Genomic DNA, 18,329 nt, shown 5'->3' with positions numbered 1-18,329 from the left:
GTGTGTGTCACTTGAAGAAGTGGGCCCAGAGCAGGTTGTGGGGGAGCTTTCTGGAAGGGAGGGGGGGCTCGTGGGCCTGTGTGCAGCAGTGTGCTGCGGAGCACAGGTGCTGGGCTACCACGGCCACTCTTGAGGGAATTTTGTGAGGAGAGCCCAAGGGGCTGTTCGTCGCGAGTCTGAGGAGCACTGTAGCGGCGTCTCTGGGCAGCGCTCACGGGCAGGGCCTTCGTGCACGGCTGTGCGTGCAAACGTGGAGCCGCTGTGAAAGGAGCACGCACGGCAGCCTCTTCTGTGACAGCCGTGATTTCAGACTTTCTGCATGCTTTTCCTCGCTGTAACTGGGTATCCGATTTGTAAGCATTAAGATTGATTTAGCTTCTGTTTCTAATCAAAATCACTTGAGCTTTTTTTCGGCAGCACAGTGGTCCTGGGAAGAAAATCCATTTCTCTGGGCAGCAGAGAAGCCCGGAGCCTGCCGAATGTGCTTGTGCGTGCGAGCCGGGGCAGCGGCGATTGGCTGCGCTCGGTAAACACATTCTCCATGGAAACGTCTAGCTGGACCACTTCAGGGCACACGCTGTCCTGTGGCTGCTGCACACAGTCCTTAGTAGCTTCGTGAGAAAGCTGAAGAAAAGCACAGGCCAGTCCGCCTCTCCCCTCGCTGGCGCTCAGCTCTCCTTAGAGCCATGTTCTTTCTTTCTCTCTGTTGACTTTCAGAAATGACGTCAGGACAGCCGCGGGGCCCGCGTCGGGGCCTCTCGTGGTGGAGGGCAGGCCGGGCCGTGCGTCTGTGCCGGGGTGTATCCTGCTCTGACCTGCCCCTCAGTGTTGCGGTCTTTGCACTTGAGGAGAGGAAGGCCTCAGACACCCCCCGGGTCCTGCGTTGTGAGCCTGTCCGGCGAGAGAGGGGGAAGAGGCGTCCCGAGTGTCACCTGTGCTCGAGCGTGCGGCACCCCCGGACGGGGGTCGGTGGCGTGGGGGAGGGCGGGGGCAGCGGCCTGGGGACACCGTGCCGCTGCAGTGACCGGCGCTTCTGTGCTGTGCTCTCTCCCGCAGTGGATGTGGCCTCCGCGCTGCCTCTGCAGGTCGCTCCCCCGGCGGTGCCCATGGACCTCCGCCTGGACCACCAGTTTGCGCTGCCCGTGGCGGAGCCCACCCTCCGGGAGCAGCAGCTGCAGCAGGAGCTGCTGGCCCTCAAGCAGAAGCAGCAGCTCCAGAGGCAGATCCTCATCGCCGAGTTCCAAAGGCAGCACGAGCAGCTCTCCCGGCAGCACGAGGCCCAGCTGCACGAGCACATAAAAGTAAGTCGCTTGGCGGGGCCGCTGCGCACCTGCAGGAGCCTTCCAGACGCCAGGTTCCCTGCGGCTCCAGAGGGCTGCTGCCAAGGCGTGCTCCTGGCAACCGGCCGTGACCCCACGATGACGCACAGGGTGCCGCTCGCCGTGCCGAGACCAAACTGCCAGGCACCCGCGAGTCCAGCGGCAGCACGCTGGTTGGGTAACTTGTGGCGCGTGTGGCGCATCGTGGGAAAGTCACTGGTGCAGGAGCGGACTTAAAAGAGGGCATGTGCTTGTTATCTACCTTCATCCAAAAATACAAGCTGTGTCCCCAAATAGACAAATGACCAGCGAGAAGGAAGACTAGAATATTAGCAGTCATCGCCTCTGGGTGCTGTATTTACAAAGCATTTTTATTTTCTTCTTGGGACTTGTCTTTTCTTAGTTTTTCTCATTGATCCCTTATAGTTGGAAAAAGATATTAGTATTTTTTTGCATTTAAATTTAATAAGAAACTACAGATCTTCTTTTGGTGTTTAGTCTTTGTATGCTCAGTCTGACCCCAGGGTTAAAATTAAATGTGTTGGAAAGAACCATGTGTTGGGGACAGGTAGCAAAGTTGTATTACGTTGTTGACAGACCGCCTGGGAGTGGGATGTGCTCCACTGTATTTAGAACCACGAAGAGCAACACCATCCCATGATACAGGCGGGCGGATTAAAAGGCCAAAGGTAATGTTACATTCTCCAGTAGCCACCCTAAAACAAAGCAGAAAACCCAGGTCGTAGAAGTAATCTGTTACTGTGTAATGAAATACCCCAAATTCAGCCATTTAAAACAAAACAAAAACATAAGTTATCTCATAGTTTCCAGGGTCTGAACGAGGGTCTCCTGAGCTGGTGGCCGCAATTCTGGGTCCCTCATGAGGCCACGGTCAGGACTGCGGGACCCACTTCCAGGCTCACTCACATGGTCACGGGCAGGAGGCTTAGGCCTCTGTCACCAACAGAGCCCCCCACAGCGAACAGCCCGAGTGCCCGAGGTGGGACTTCTGACCGCTGCTTTAGTGTTTGTAGGTTTGGGTCTGCTATCGCTGCCTTTGCTGCTTTCACCCTGACCTGGCCGCCGCCTCAGGTGGGCGTAGGACAAGCCAAGGCGGGGATGGTTCCCTGAGCTGCTGGAAGTCCATGCTGTGTCGTTTTGACGGTAGAATTCCCAGCAGCCCGGGGGCCCCGTGTCAGAGGCGGCACTGGCCTCCGTGCACACAGGCCCACCACCAGCCATAGTGAGGCTTTGCTTTTTAACAAGTGCCCTTGGGTTTGCGGTGGAGCAGCGGGCAGCAGAGGGGTCCACAGGAGCAGGTGCCGTGGCCTTCCTTTACCCAACACGTGGGCCTGCTGGTGGCTGCTGTTCTGTGTGGTGGCCAGGCTACGTCCTGCCGTGGGCCCCATCCCGGGTGCACTTGGTGGGGCGCAGCCCTGTGCCCCTGGTGTCTGGAGCTCAGAGAGAAGTCTGTCTGATTGGTCTCGGGAGATGGTCGCTCGCCAACCAGAAGTCACGGGTTGCTGGCATTCTTCCTGGTGACCACCTATAGCCCGTGTAGTGGCCTCGATCTGTAGGCTTTTCAGTGACTGAGAAGAGCCCTCAGCAGGCTGCCTGTTTCACTTTGTCTGTGAGGCTGTGGCCTCCCCTATCTGTGAGCCCCGAGAACAGACTCCTGGCTCTCCTGCACCCAGCATACACGGCCCGCCCGCCCAGCCCAGGCCACACCCCCTGCCACGGCCAGGGCCCCATGTGCCCTTGGAGGTCCTTTATCCCAGTGTGCCCCCCACCCTGGTGCCACACTGTGCAGCCCCACCCACGCACGGCCTCGCGTCTGTCCCTGGCTGCCCTGCAGGCCCAGCCTGGCACCTGGATGGGGAAAGAACTCGGGAGCTGCGTTCTGCCCTGTACACAGCATGCGGCCAGAAGACCGTACCCGAACTGGCGGTGGTGGCCCCTCTGTGCCACCTGGGACTTGAGAAAGATATATGTGCCAAGTGAACTGGTAGCTTTGACTAGAAAAGGAGAAATTGTGACATAAGTAAGTCCTGTGAATGAGAGGGGTCATTGGGTCGACAAGGAAGCAAGAGCCATGAAGACCCTTGAGAGGGGTTGGTGCCGCTGCCTGAGGGCAAGGCCAGGTTTCCCACCTGCCCAGGGCCTCTGCCTGGGGTGGGTTGGCCTCCCTGACCCCCTGTCTGTGTCCCCACCTGGGGATTTAGGACTTGATGTCACTTCTTTGGAGATGGAAGAGTCTCCTTCCTGAGTCCTCACCTCAGCACCGGCAAGCTCTCGAGCAGGTCCCACATCGCTGTGCAGGGAGCACCTGGCTGTCGGGGTGCTCCTCGTGCCAGGGTCCCCCGAGAGCTCCCCTCACCCACAGGGCCGATGCTCTCAGAGGTGTTGGGAGCCCCACAGATGTGGCTCTCACAGAGATGGCGCCCCTACACGTGGCTCTCACAAATGTGGCCACCACAGATGGTACCCCCCTACAGACATGGCATTCACAGTATTGACCCCCCACAGATGTGGACCCCCACAAATGTGGCTCTCACAAATGTGGACCCCTCACAGATGCGGGCCCCCCCACAGATGCAGGCCCCCCCACAGACATGGCTCTCACAAATGTGGCCCCTTCACAGATGTGGCCCCCCACAGATGTAGGCCCCCCCAGAGATGTGGCTCTCACACATGTGGTCCCCTCACAGATGCGGGCCCCCCCACAGACGTGGGCGCCCCCCAGAGATGTGGCTTTCACAAATGTGGCCCCCACAGATGTGGGCCACCCCACAGTTGTGGGCTCCCCCACAGACATGGCTCTCACAAACGTGGCCCCCTCACAGATGTGCCCTCCACAGATATGGGCTCCCCTCACAGATGTGGGCCCCCCCACAGATGTGGCTCTCACAAATGTGGCCCCCACAGATGGTGCCCCCCGAGACATGGCTCTCACAGATGTGACCCCCACAGATATGGCTCTCACAAATGTGGGCCCCCCGCAGATTTGTCCCCTTCCACAGACGTGACACCCCTACAGATGTGGCCCCTGCACCAATTTGGCTTCCCTATAGATGTGGCTCTCACAGATGTGCCTCCCCCACAGGCATGGCTCCACAGTTGTGGCTCTCACAGATGTAGCTCTAGGCCTGGTTCTCAAAATTTCAGGAAGAATCTCAAGTTTACCTGTTCTCTGCATTTTTAATCATCTGTTTTATTTTTTTTTAAGATTTTATTTATTTTTTTTTTTTTGTGGGGGAGAACAAGTTGGGGGAGAGGCAGAGGGAGAAGCAGACTCCCCACTGGGCAGGGAGCCTGAAACAGGACTTGATCCCAGAACCCTGGGATCGTGACCTGAGCCAAAGGCAGACGCTTCACCGACTGAGCCACCCAGACGCCCACATTTGTTTTATTTTTTCATGTAAAATGGAGATCCTAAAAGCCGTCTGACCTCTCTGATTGTGTCATTACGTCATTTGGCTTCTGTTTGGATGATTGAAACTCTCCTCATAAGCCTTCATATTGTGGGTGACATTTGGCAGTGGTGTTTGTCAGATTTCTTGAAAATACAGTCTGATTTGTGTCATTAAATCATCAGTGAATTTGCATAGGATTTTATAATTAAAAAAGGAATAGTTTTTAAACTATAACTTAAATTGCTAACTTCAGGTAAATAAGATCTTTTGTAAGTTTCAGTGCTCAATGTCGCACTTGTCCCTGATGCTGTTTCTTTGCTGGTCGTGGCTGATTTGGGCACCTTGTCCCCTTCTGTCCTGGACAGTCAGGTCTCTGCACAAGAGGGTCCCAGGGGAGCAGCATCCCGGAGGCAGAGGAGAGCGTGAGTTTGGGGGCGGTGAGTGTGTGCGCCCAGAAAATCGTTAACTATTTCATCATCTGGAGTTGCATACATGATTAAAAGACTATTAACTAGATTTACCACTTTGGCGGTTAGTTGTGTTATTTTTAATTTTTAAAAATGTTATCAAAGAAATATGTTTCTAATGTTTCAAATAAAAAAATAGTATAACATTAAGTAATGGAGCCTGCCCACCCCTGCCTCCCGCCAGGATCCCAGGCCTGAGGTCTGTTCTGGTCTGTGCTCCCTGTCTCCACATGGCCAGCTTTGCCCTTCCAGGAGAGATCCCATGCGGTGAGTCCCCTTGCAGGAAAGACGTGCCTCTCCTCCCCTCCATCCCTCAGGCACCTGCAGACACCGCCACTTCGGGCGCTTCCAAGTACTTAGGCTGCTCTCCGATGAAAGAACTCTTCGGGCTCTCCATTCTTGTGTCCGTGGCTGCGTACTGCTTACACACACCACACAGTCACTCCGTGCCCTTCGGTTCAGCTCTTGGCTCTTCCTCCTCTCGCGCTGGCTTGGTTCCTGTGTTCCCGATGCAGATCCCATCCTGCAGTCTGGAAGCCTGCAAGTGCTTCTCCCTGCGGACGAACACCGGTGGTCACGTGCAGTCTCCCGGTCCTGTAGGTCTTGTGCTGCACACACGCTGTTTTTAAGTGTAATGATGAGATAACGTGATTTTTATGTTTTAAGGTATCTGAAATCTGAATGTGGTACGTCATTAGGGCAGGATCTCTGATGTAAGCATTCATTTAATGCAAAAAGGACAATAGTTGCACCCTGTAAGCCGGCACAAGGCCCCTCCTGCTTGAGGAATGACAGCCGCCATCTCAGAGGGACCGCGAAGACGGCCGTCAGTTGACTGTGTAACAAACGGCCCTGACATGGCGCTTAGCACAGCAGTTGTTTCGTTTGCTGGGTTGTTTGAGCTGTTCCGCAGATGTGGGTTCTCTCACACTCCTGTGATCAGCTTTGGCCAGCTGGTGGCTGGCTGACCTGTAATGACCTCACGCTCTGGTCTGGTGGGGGGACAGGCAGGTAGGGGCTATTGGGCTATCTGCCGGTTTCAGAGTTCCAAGCTCACAGGAGGGCAAGTATGTTTAAGCAGAAGTTCAAATCATAGATGGCCGTTGCCCGCTGGCCAAGGCAGGTCTTGAGGCCAGAGTGAGAATTCATATGGAAATATACCCAAGGCAATGGACGTTGAGGGGCATGCAACAAATGGGGGCTCGAAGTGCAGTAGTCTTCTCCAGGAGCACACCCCAGCCAGGTTCGGAGGGGACTGGGCACCGGGATGGCACTCACTGACTTGAGTCAGGAGCACCGTGAAGAGGAGGAGGGGACAGGGCTGTGGGCCTGGACACTGGAAACTCCCAGCACCAGCCAGAGTCACCGTCTTGGCCGTGATTCTGGGTTCAGGCATGTGTCTCCTTCACCTCCATCCATGGGCAGTGATATTTTTATAAATGTATTTTTTTTTCATTGTTCACGAATTTATTTTTGTATTGGGAACTTGTCAGCACTCGGCCTCGCTGACGGAACGTGGTGAGCACTAGTAGAGTGGGGGTTGCCACTGACACGGGCGCCACCAGAGTGACTGTCATCTTGGTTCCCCGGTGGCAGCCACGGCCTCGTGCGTCAGGGGCCCTTTCTTCACCCACGTGCTCTGCAGCTTACAGAATGCCTCCTAGAAACCTGCTGTCCAGCCCTTTCTGCACTCTTGTTCCTGTGGATTTGTATCTCTTTTCAAAAACATTCTTTTCTGTCCCTGTTCGTGGTCTTCAGAGGCGAGTGGGGGGAATGCCACGTTTGCCTGGACACTGACCTCCTCTTTAGGGGTCCCTTACAGAGTTGTCCCCGCAGACCTTCCTGTGCGGCCTGTCGAGGGGCAAACCCGCTGCACCCCAGGAGGCCCCAGTGTCCCTAGGAGGAGAGGCAGGCCTGGGCCCCAGGACCCCTGCATCCTGTGTGGGAGAGAAGCAAGGCCTGTGTCGGCGTCCGGAAACCGCCGTTTTCACAAGGAATGTTTGCACGTAAAAAATCTCTCTGTGATCGTAAATGTCGTTACCGTTAATTATTGAATAATTGGAGATGACAAAGAGGAAAATGTTACTCCAGTGCTGGGAGCTAGGGAAGCTCTTATGTTGGAAGTGAGTCCCTGTCATCTAGTGTGTAAGCCATTTGCGTGTGTGTGGACTTCTGTGGGATTGGGATCGTACTCTGACGTGTGTTTTATTTATTGTTAACATCTCTATCATTGCATACTTCAAAAATATGATTTTAACAGTTTACTGTAGCCTCACAATGAACCATAATGAATTTAAATAACCAAAAACACTTGAGTACTGGACCGTTAAGGTCGTTTCCAGTTTCTCGCATGTTTTTAGCATCCTCGTGCGTGTATCACGCACTCGTCCACAGAGTGATATGAAACTGCCAACCCCAGGTAAGTGCTCCCCTAATGCCATGTGTTCCCCTACACCCCGTGCTCGTCCTGAGTGAGCGTGTGTCTGTTGGTCTAGCTCTGTCTTTCACCCGCCCCCCAACGCCCCTTGCTGATTCCATAGGCAAGATAGGAAAGCAGCAGGAACCAGGACAGGCGGCACTCAGCGACCTGTCCCAGAGGGTGGCGCACCGCCCCCCTCCAGGCTCCCGCCAGTCCTCCCTCTCCCAGCAGTGGGGAGGGAGCACCCGTGCAGGGACTGCGCCTCCCAGGGGCACAGCGCCACGACTCAGCCCCAGCACTCTCACGTATTGGTGGCCCTTCTTCACATTCAGTTTCCATTCTGTCTCACGTCCTGTGTGTATTTCCTCAATTGTAGGTAACCATATTTCTATATGTTTATTGACTGTTTTCATTTTTTGCTGCTAATTATCATTTGCTTTGCTGTTTTTCTATCGTCGTGTTCTTTCTTTTTGGTCTGTGAGTAGTCTTGAGAAGTTCAAGGGACCATTTCAATGTCCATCGGATGCTGTCATTTGGCTGTTCGTTCTGTGTGTAATCAAATAGGTATCTACTGGACCTGCCCTTCTTCGCGAGCCACGGGTTCTTCTAAATGATTGAAATGGCCCCTCACTTCCTTTGCCGATTCGGGACGCTCTCCTGATGCTGGTCGGGCAGGATGGAGCGCGTAGCAGGGACCGAGGCTTCTGTGCTTCATTCCCACTCGCTGTCCCAGTGCTTCTGTACGGGCTCCGTGAGCACGTCCGAGAGCAGAGCAGGTGGCAGCAGTGCCCGTGGGGGGATGGACATTGCCCTATACGAAACATTTGTTCAGTTTTTTTTCCTTCTCTTTTATGGAAAACACTTAGTTTTTTCCTCATTCCTTTTTTTACTGTGGTAAAATTCACACAACAAAATTTATGCTTTACCATTTTAAAGTGTGCAGTTTAGTACATTGACAGTATTGTACAACCAGCACCACGCTGTAGTTCCAGAGTATTGCCATCACCCCAAGAAGAAACCGTGCATTCATTAGGCAGACACTCCCTGTTCCCCCGGCCCCGGCCACACCGGTCTCCTTTCTGGGTCTGAGCTTGCCCGCGCTGGGTGGGCCGCGTACGCGGAGTCCTGCCGCGTTGGGCTCTTCGTCTCTGGCTTCTTTCCCTCAGCGCGAGACTCTCAAGGCTCATCTGTGTTGTAGCTGTGTCCGCGCGTCCTTTCTTTTTAGGGCCGAATGCTATCCGGCGTGGCCACTCCTCAGTCTGTGTATCCACCCGTGGACTGGCAGTTGGGCTGTTGGCACTTTCTGGTGGTGGTGAGTCTGCCGGGGCGAGCGTCTGTGCACGCACTTCTGCCAGAGTATCTGCGTTGAGTTCTTCTTTGGAGATACCTGGTTTCGGGATGGCCAAGTTACATGGCAGCTCTCTGTCTAACTCTTAGAGGAACCGCTAAGCCTGGCTCACGTTTGTATTACAGGAAAATATACGATAGCGTGAAATTTACCATTTTATCCATCTTTGAGTTGCTGTTTGGTGGCGTTAAGTATGCCCACCCTGTCGTGCAGCTCTCAGCACCTTCCATCCCCAGAACTTTCTTACCTCCCCAGACAGAAACCCTGTCCCCATGAAACACTGACTACCCGCCCCCCCTCCCCCCAGCCTGGGAGCCACCCTTCTAGCCCCTGAATTGGACTCTTCCAGGCGCCTCATATAAGTGGCACCATACGATATGTGTCCGGAACTAATGATGAGTTCCTGCAGGTGAGGTCATTGCCATGTGGCTCTGTGTTCAGACCCTGTGTGTGCACCCCTGATGTGCTTCCGAGCAGACACCTGGGCACAAGTGTGGGACACAAGTGTCTAGAGCCGTGGGGTACCTCGCCACTGTGTTTCCCTGTGGCCAGCCCCTCACTGGCACTGGGGACCCCCCAAACTCAGACTGTCTTCTTAGTTACTGAGCTGATTTTACCTATGTACATAAAGTAGCCGAACAAAAACCAGTCAAATGGATACAAGTCAGGACCACTCTCTTGTAGGACTATTACGTACCACCTGTTGGATGATGTCGCTGATGTGGGGAAATAGAGTGAGCTCTATTTAATTCCCTAATGTTTGCGGGTGTTCAGGACAGTGAGCAGCAATCTGTCCTTGGGCTTTTCTAAGAATATGGACCTTTAGGGATGGGTCTTGATAAGTGAACTGATGGTTAAATATGAACCCAGAAGTAACTGACCTCTGACTTAACCATCAGTCATTCTGTTGCGTTTCTAACAAGAAAAGCAGAGTGAGCTGGAGCAGTGAACTGCGTCCAGACCTCCCAACAGACAGAACAGGGTGCAAGTGCTGTGGGGGACGCAAAGTCTGTCCCCAGCCTGAGGAGAGCCTGGGTAACAGATGGAAGGGGGTGTTGGCCAGGACCCCTCTATCCCGGGTGGAGTCATTGTTCTGCTTTCCAAGTGATCTGGGCTCAAGAGTACCCAGGACCAGCTGATAGCAGGTCTTGCAAATGGGCAGCTGCTAGTGGCACTCCATGCTTCTGGAAGCTTCTCGCCTGCATTTTGCCCTTCATGCCCCTGGGAAGAGTATGAGGAGGGAACATGTAAACCTTTGTGTGTTGAGAGGGTCTAATGAGTATGAGTAATGCTCCATGTAAGCCTGATCCCCCCAGCACACACCTGGGGCACGCTGGCCCTGATACATACCTGTACGACAAAAACTTTCGAGAGCCAAAATGGTGTAAAGCAAAGAAGCAATCACCGCTAATTTACATGGAGACCTTCTGGAGTGTTCCCAGATCTAGAAAATCACCTGTTAGGCTTTTCTGGTACTTAGGACGCATATTGCCAACCAGTGTGCAAAAATCAATCGAGATGAAGCCCAGATGCTCACAGACACAGCTCGGAGCTCTGGTGGCTGGACACCAAGATGCCAAGATAGGTTTGGGGGGGGGGGTGCTCCTGCCGCTCGGGGTGCACGCTGCCCCTGCAATGGCTCGCTACAGAGCCAACACTTCCCACATACTTGTTCTTTTCACCTTTTCTCATAAAGGTGAAAATCCCCTTCAGGTTTCTTCTGAAAATAGGTACTAATGTAGGTCTTTCGTAAAAGCAAAGTGATGTAACACAAACTTCTGAAAAGGAGAGGGGGACACCTGCGCTTCCTCCAGAGGTGCATTCAGAGGCCTCTCGATTCCGGGCCTCAGAGGGTAGTTCCAGTAATAGGTGAAAAATACAAACCGTCCCCACACTTGTTTGAATTTGCGTGTCCTTTTTTACTAGCAAGGCCGAACTTTTATGTGTGTGTGGATAGATATGAAATCTGAGTGTGATTTGTGCTGTCTCCACGGGTAGGCTAGAGTCCTACGAGTTATTTAGTTGAGAGTGTGTCTTCTCCCTGCAGAGAGAAGGATCAAATTGTAAGGAAACCTGGTTTTATGGCACCAGGAGCCCAGCTGTGAGGTTTGCTCTCGTTATTACCTGTCCCAGATGGCTGAAGAGACATTGCCCCAGGCCCCGGGGTTCCAGGTCACCTGAGGCAACGGTTAACGGGTTGTTGCAAGCCGGGTTACTGGGAAAGCTGGCGCTGTGTACCACCCAAAGTCCTGCGTCATCACTGAACCTGCCTGCACCCAGTCAGTGTGCTGACGGAAGGAACCGCTTCCAAACCAGCCGCTTTGGTTTCTAGGCGGTCATTACAGGCAGGTGGATGGCCTTGCTTGACACGCTGCCCCGAGGCCGTTGCTGACACTGCAGCCCCATGCTGGGCCCTGCTTTTCCTTTGCTGCCAGGCCTTTGTGGCACATAACACGATCAGCCTCTATAAAACATCACCTGTAATTATGCCTTCTAGAGTGTGCCAGAACTTTCTGTGTATTTCCAAAGGGGGCAGCGGGAGCAGTTTATGTGCTACAGAGAAAACCTTGTCCTGTGCTGCACAGAAGAGACTTGCAGCGTGCTCTCATCACCTCCCCTCTCTGGGCTCTCGCTCCTCAACACACTGCCTTGGGTCGGGTCGTGACCCTCCCAGGCTCCCTTGCTTGCCATGGCCTAGGATGCAAGTCTGCAGCAGCAAAGGGTGAAAGGGGCCAGACACGGGTGGAGGCTTTACACAGCCTGGAGCCCTCACGGGAAGTGTGTTGGGGTGGAGGCCCCATCGGGAAGGAGCCAGGATTGCCACCAGTGGGACCAGATGCAAGTCTCATGACAAAGTGCTTCTATGGCTGAGCCTTGACAGAGAGCCCAGAGTTCCAGCAACGGAGACTTGATGGGTGAGGGCGGAAGGTGTGCAGGCCAGCTAGACTTGCACTGGCCCTGCCCTCACTGCCCCCCTCTGCCTCTGCACCCCCTTCTCCTCACCGTTCCTCCTCACCCCACAGCCTCTGGGGCCCACAGTGGGCCTGGCCTGTGCCCTGGTGCTGGGCGCCTGTGATGCGGACCTTCCTCAGAGGGACTGTCGTGTCGAAGGCCGACGCTGTTTGTGTCTGTGACATCTGAGTGTCTAGCTGTGGGTGGGAGCTTTGGGCCACGGCTGGTTGTGCCATGAGGCGAGAGGGGAGAATGCTTTTGAACTTCCTGAACGTGCCCTTTTGATTTGAACCAGGAAACCCAGTGAGCTAAAGATGGAAATGGCCCCGTTTCTGAGGACCCCGTGGGTAACAACAGTTCAGTCCCAAATGCGCAGTAAAACCCACAGCCAGACAGCACGTGTTCCCGGAGGCCAGCAGCAGCCCCCACATTGCGAGGAGACTCCCTATTTATGTTCCTCTCGAACCCACTGTGTGTTCCTGCCAGTGAGGGTCACAGGGCCTGCCCTGTGCTCATCTGGAAAGTGAGTGAGAGGATGTGCGAGAGGCCCCTGGAGCATCTCGACCAAAGTCACAGGACACGCTGCCTGCGGAGCCTCTGGTTCCGGTGCGAGATGGAGACGGGCTCGCTCCTTGCGGTCCGGCACATCATAGTGGGCTTCTCCGTGAGCACTGACCATGCCAGGCTTTTACAGTGTTGAAGGATGCACTTAAAGCCTGTGTTTTATTTTTGGTTTAACCTTTTCCAAGTTACCCAGGGAAGTAGGTGGCAAGGGCAGTTACTCGTGTCTGTCTGTCTCTCCTTCTGTTTAGTGATGGCAGACACCAGGCCTTGGGGACAGGCTGGCCTGCACCCTCGCTGCCCCCTTCCTTTCAAAGGCATCCGTCTGTGAGAAAGGCCCATGGGACTTGCTTAGGGAGAAGAACAGGCCCACGCTGGCCTTGTGTGGACATGAGCACGGGGGGCCCAGCCCCGGGCACCAGCCATCCATCTGTGAAGCCTGGTCAGCTCTTCCTTCCGCCTGGCCCCATTGTCCTGGGTTTAGGTATGGCATCTCCCCAGCCTGGGCTGCTAGCAGAGGAGGAAGAGAAACAGAAGTGGGAGGCAGCCATCCTTTGTGGCCAGGGGCCTTGCTGCGTGCCAGGAAGTGAGCCCCGGGAGCAGGTGCGCAGCTGAGGCTGGCTGGTGGGTCCCCGCATGCCCCCTTCACCGCGGGCCCCGGGACTCATCATTTCTGCATGCCCAGCATCACAGCAGGGGCAGACTGGCAAAAAGCATGTTGGACCCTGAGTGGTTAAAATCTAGGCCAGTTATCATCAGGGAGATGGGAAAATGCGCATAGTTGGTTAGTTTTTGTCTAAAGCCAGGATTTAGTGGTGTAACTGGGCTGATGGGACCCCTAGACATCCAGTCCGTATCTTCTGAGAGGTCGGGTTGGGGCAGTTTTCCTTATCGTGCTTCTTTCCACATCAGCCACTGGAGTGTACATGTACATTTAAAATCAGGAAGATACCTTCGACTTTAAAAAGAAGCCCACTGCTAATTCTCGGTGCCCTTGGCCCCTGTGGGCGTCCCCGTGTGTGAGGCCAGGTGACATCCTTGGGACCCTGAGTGGGCTATGTATGGCCTTGGGGCCTGTCCCCTCACCCTGGTGTGCATGTGGCCCTCGGTCCCCCTGATGGGCTGAGACAGCGTATGGCCACAGCTGCTGCAGAGTGCCTGTGATGCGGGGCACTTTGGGGACCAACGAACGTGGCTTCTTAAATGGCCACGGCGTCAGCAGTAAGTGTTTCGCAGAACTGCGGGCCCAGGGAGATTGGCTTCTGAGCAGCACTGTGAGCCGTGCCCGTGTTAATGGACCGAGGTGGTATTAACACGCTTTCCTGGAAGCTGGTTCACCAGTGCGTGGGCCGGGCATCGTCACTGGCCGTGAGGACAACTGGCCGTGAGGAGAGCGATGCTCTGAGCAGGTCAGGAGCCGGCTCACTGGGGCCCGGAAGCACTTTCCTGGGCTGGGCGCCACGTGAGGACTTGTCCCTATTCTGTCTTTCAGGGGAGCAGGGCTGTGTTTCAGTTCATCTTTAAACGTAAAAATTTGCTTGGGTTTCCACTTCTGTGTGGTTATTAAACTCCAAAATCAGAGTCAAAGAAAGTGAATTCTCGGGATCTAATTTTTTATCCTGAGCTCAGTGTTGGCTTAAACAGAAATTCAGTATTAAACTCTGCTTTGAGTCATGGCATCTGTTACTGGTTTTTTCTTTGGAAAAATCAGGTGGTGGACATCTTACTTTAAATTCCTCAGAATAGTTCCAGTCTGCAGAAAAACACCTCAGCACTTGCCTGCCCGTAGAACAGTCTGAACCTCACCTCTGTTGGCGAGGTCCCGGTTGTAAATGACGGAGTGCACTTTACCCGGCGTAAAAATGGGCATCTCTCCGAGTCCTGTTTTTCACAGCTTGGAGGCTGCACTCGTGGGGCACATTTGTCCCTTCCCCGGGGAGGGAGGGCACGGAGCCCTCACTCAGGGCCGCCTGCTGCGTGGGGAGCGGGTACAGGGAAGTGAGCAGCGCTCCTCGCCTTGTGCCTCTTCCCCTAGAGAGTCGCTGTGTCACCAGATCCGGGGATGGCCCTGATGTGTGTGTTGACAGCATGGGTGACAGGTGCCTCCATCTGACTTGTTCCCAGGGCCTTTGGTTTAGGGGCTTCCTATAGGTTCCTGCCCCCTTCCTCTGATAACGCAGCGCCTCTCTGAACGCAGCGAGATGGAGACCTGCAGGGTAGCTGTGGGCATTTTGGGGGAATCAAGTCGTTACTTGTAATTGCTACTTCATGGAAACTCCGCGACAGTATTGTTTTTCTGGGAGTTTGATCGTCCTGTGAATTTTAATCACCAGTATCTGGTGGTGGTGGTTTCAGTGTTTTTGTAACAATAACGGAAAGGTCTCGCTTTCCTTCTAGATTCTGGCTGAAAAGTAAATATTTTGAGACTATAGTCAGTGAATTTCTGCCTGTTCCTCATTTGCGCATTAAATGAATACTGAGCAGTTGGAAGGGAACCCAGGGCCGTGTGTGGGCAGCTTGGGGTTGTGGGTGATACCGGGAGAGGGGGCGTACTTGATTATAAGATCTATTGTTCAAGATAGCGGAGATACTGTTGTGCGGGTTTCTCGGCTGGAGCTGCGCTGGGCTGCCCTCTGGGCTGTGAGACGCCTCGGAGCCCCCCAGCGGCTGGCCGTGGCCCGCTGCAGCTGGGGCGGGGGGGGGATGCCTTTACCTGTGCACGCAGCTGTGCGGCCCTCAGGCAGGATCCCTTCTCCCAAGCCCTGTGGGTTCCTCCTAGCGCCACCCACAAGTCCCCTGGAAGCAACGGCTGGGAAGTGCTGGCTCGCTTCTGATAGTCTCACTGTCTCCAGTTCATGTAAGGTGCCTGTTCGCAATGTGATGTTTTTTCGTAGGAAAGCTCTGAAAAGTGACTCGGTGTCCACGGACCCCATGGGTGGACCCTGAGCCAGGGCCCCTTCCTCACGGCCCTCCCCTCACACATTGCAGCCTGACTAGCTCCCAGCCCTCCCTCCTCACACCCGGGTCCTGCCTGCCTGCCGGGGGCAGCGTCTCCCAAGGGAAGGGCACACTGTTGCGTGGGGTCCAGGCACCTCTCCCCTTCCTCCTCCCTCCTGCACTGGTTTTGGACCGAGCTACACCTATCTGTCTGCTAGTCTATCCCTGTGTTCCTGGCTGGAAATGAGTCCCTTTTCCCTTTGTAGAAGGGGGGATGTTTGTGGGTGCCCTGCAGTGAGAAATACCACCCAATCACTGGGACTCTGCTCTGTGTGACCAGACAGGCCTGGCTCGAGCTCCAGGCCCCGCTGATGTGTCCTGCCCTGGCTCTGAGTCCTGTGGGGCTCGGCCATGAGGCCACTTCCCCAGCAGCAGGGCCAGGAGGCCAGGAGGCAGGGAGGCTGGCTGGCCAGGGTCGCTGGGGCATGTGTCTGTCTGGAGGCGGGGCAGAGAGCGAAGGTGTGGCCGGCACCTTGGCCTCTGTGGTCATGGGCCAGGCATCCCGCACCCGCTTCGTGCACGCACATTCCCTGTTTATAAGTTGGCGGTTTGTTCCTTTTGCTCATCAGTTTTTACCGCCAGCTTCGTCTGAGGTTCTGGCCAGTGTCCTTTTTATTGACGAGCACACATGCTCCCACTCCAGGGTTGTAGGCTTCATTTGGAGAATGAGTGAGAACTTTCATTTTATAAATTTCTAGAATGATGTTCTTTTTCTTTAACATTTTTGGTGTAATGTGTTTTGAATCTCACAGAAGTCACAGACATGGTGGGTGACATATGATGTCTTCACAGAAAAGAGCTCTAAGCAAACCGAAATCTGTTTTCTTAATTTATGAGTTGCTCTGATTGGTAACAGAAACTGGGTAATTTGTATACTGTGGCGATGGCATCGTGGGAAATGGGGCCCAGGAAGCCGGCCGGGGCCCCCAGTGGTGCCACCTCTCCCTCCTTCCCTGTAGCCTCTGGTGGCAAAGTGCTCGGCCCTCCCCCGGCAGCAAGGCGGCTCCCCATGCCCACCCCCCAGAGCTGGCAGGGGGCACACAGCACGCATAGGAGCATGGAGCTGGCTGCTAAGGGACCAGCAGGAGTCCGGTGTCCCAGGATACACAGTGCCTGTTCCCCGGGGCAGCCAGACGTCCCCGTGAGCATGGTGCCCACAGAGCGGGTAGCCCCATCACGCACTCACACACACGCTCACTCCTAGGGCTGGTTCACATGCCTCCCTGTTGATGACTTTTTCTTGGGTGTAGGGACAGTGGAGCAGAAAGCTGGATGACCTCCCTGCTCCCCTGCCCTCTGACCCTGCAGCACGTCGCGGGGGCCTGGGCAGCGGTGCTGGGGACAAAGTCCTGTAGGCCTCACTCCATCCTGGTCACCCTGCCTGTACCCCTAGCCCCCGAAATTTGCTCTTCACAGGAGCCTGTCCCGTTTCCTTCCATTGTAACCCTCTGTTCTGAGAGTACAGTGCCTTCCTCACAGAGCAGCTAGAGATGCGAGGGGTGCGCGTCCTGCCTCGCAGGCCATGCCCCAGTCCTGCTCACTCCGTGTTCCCCTTCCTCTGCCTTTCTGTCACCAAGCCTCGTGCTCCAGGCCGGGCCCGCTGGCCTCCGCGTGCCACGACATCCCTGGCTGGTCCCTTGGGTGGGCACCATAGTCCCTGGGAACAGCCAGAGGGAGGTGCTGGTCTGTCCCCATCTTAGACATTTGATGGCTTGGATCTGGGAGAATGCACTTGTTAGACTTCCTTGCTAGAAAGTTCCGGGGCTGCTGGGTCTGTCAGTGCTGCCCCATCCCACACAGGGAGCAGGACAGCTGCCCGCCCAGGAGGGGCTACGGAAACAGGACCCATAGCAACAAGGAAAGGGGGTGTGTGCTCGCGGCGCTTCAGGCCGGGCACGGATGCAGCCTGTGGCTTAGCCACCGTGTCCCCGGGCGTCTCCCGCCAGAACTTCATGGATGGGGAATCCTTGTTGACAGCCTGTCTGTGTTTCTCGTGGATCTCTCTCGTTGCTGGGTGGCTTTCCAGCGAACGGGCGCATGGTTGGCCACTGTGCCCTTCTCATCCAGGCCTGCGTGCAGACGTGTCCCCACGGCCGAGGACAGGGTTGCTGGCTCCTGGGGCAGACGTGTATCTGGCGTGGTGAGGAGGTTTTCCCAGTTTTCCAGGGCAGCCGTGCCACGTCCCGCTGTGCTGTGTCGCTCTCCAAGCACCAGTCCCAACTCAGGAGATCGCCTCGATCTTCATGTGTATTTTCTCCTGGCAGCTCCGTGGTGGTTGTTTTCGTTTTTACCACTTAGAAAGTCGGCAGCCATGCAGGGCTTCACGCAGCTGTACTTCCGTGTGCAGGTTGGGCAGAGCCGAGGTCCTCGAGTCGGGGTCCCCGGGTCAGGGGTGTTGGCCGTGCAGAGGACAGCCCCGCTCCGGGGCGACACCTCCGTGGAGACGCCTGGCCCTCGGCTGATTGTCTTGTGTGTGTCTGTCGGTCCCGTTGGGAGCGCGACTCTGACCGTGTCTGTCTGCTCATTCCCCGCTCGCAGCAACAGCAGGAGCTGCTGGCCATGAAGCACCAGCAGGAGCTGCTGGAGCACCAGCGGAAGCTCGAGAGGCACCGCCAGGAGCAGGAGCTGGAGAAGCAGCACCGGGAGCAGAAGCTGCAGCAGCTGAAGAACAAGGAGAAAGGCAAGGAGAGTAAGTGTGCGCGGACAGTGCGGGTGGGCTCCCGGGCCCTTGGGGGCGGCTCTTCCCCCGGCTCTCCTGCTCTGGGCCCCACCCTGGGCATGGCTCGCCATGTCACCCGCGGCTTTGGGCCTTGGCCAGTCGGCTGCATCCCTATCTTCCTTTGGGGTGGGCAG

The 18,329-nt window shown here is 55.4% G+C and overlaps 1 protein-coding gene across 6 annotated transcripts in view; it reads left to right on the top strand.

Annotated features, from left to right (window-relative positions):
* The window catches only part of HDAC4 (histone deacetylase 4), a 301,426-nt gene that overhangs the window by 183,019 nt on the left and 100,078 nt on the right, over positions 1–18,329 (top strand). For all 6 annotated transcript variants that reach the window (XM_044380446.3, XM_044380448.3, XM_048213944.2 and 3 more), the window contains 2 exons: positions 1,057–1,301; positions 18,015–18,165. In XM_044380446.3, the coding sequence (XP_044236381.2) occupies positions 1,057–1,301; positions 18,015–18,165 (396 nt within the window). The remainder of the gene's footprint in view (positions 1–1,056; positions 1,302–18,014; positions 18,166–18,329) is intronic.

Source organism: Ursus arctos, unplaced genomic scaffold (genome assembly GCF_023065955.2).
Source record: "Ursus arctos isolate Adak ecotype North America unplaced genomic scaffold, UrsArc2.0 scaffold_1, whole genome shotgun sequence".
In the NCBI taxonomy this organism is placed as follows: Eukaryota; Metazoa; Chordata; class Mammalia; order Carnivora; family Ursidae; genus Ursus; species Ursus arctos.
This window is presented reverse-complemented; position numbering and strand designations above follow the sequence as displayed.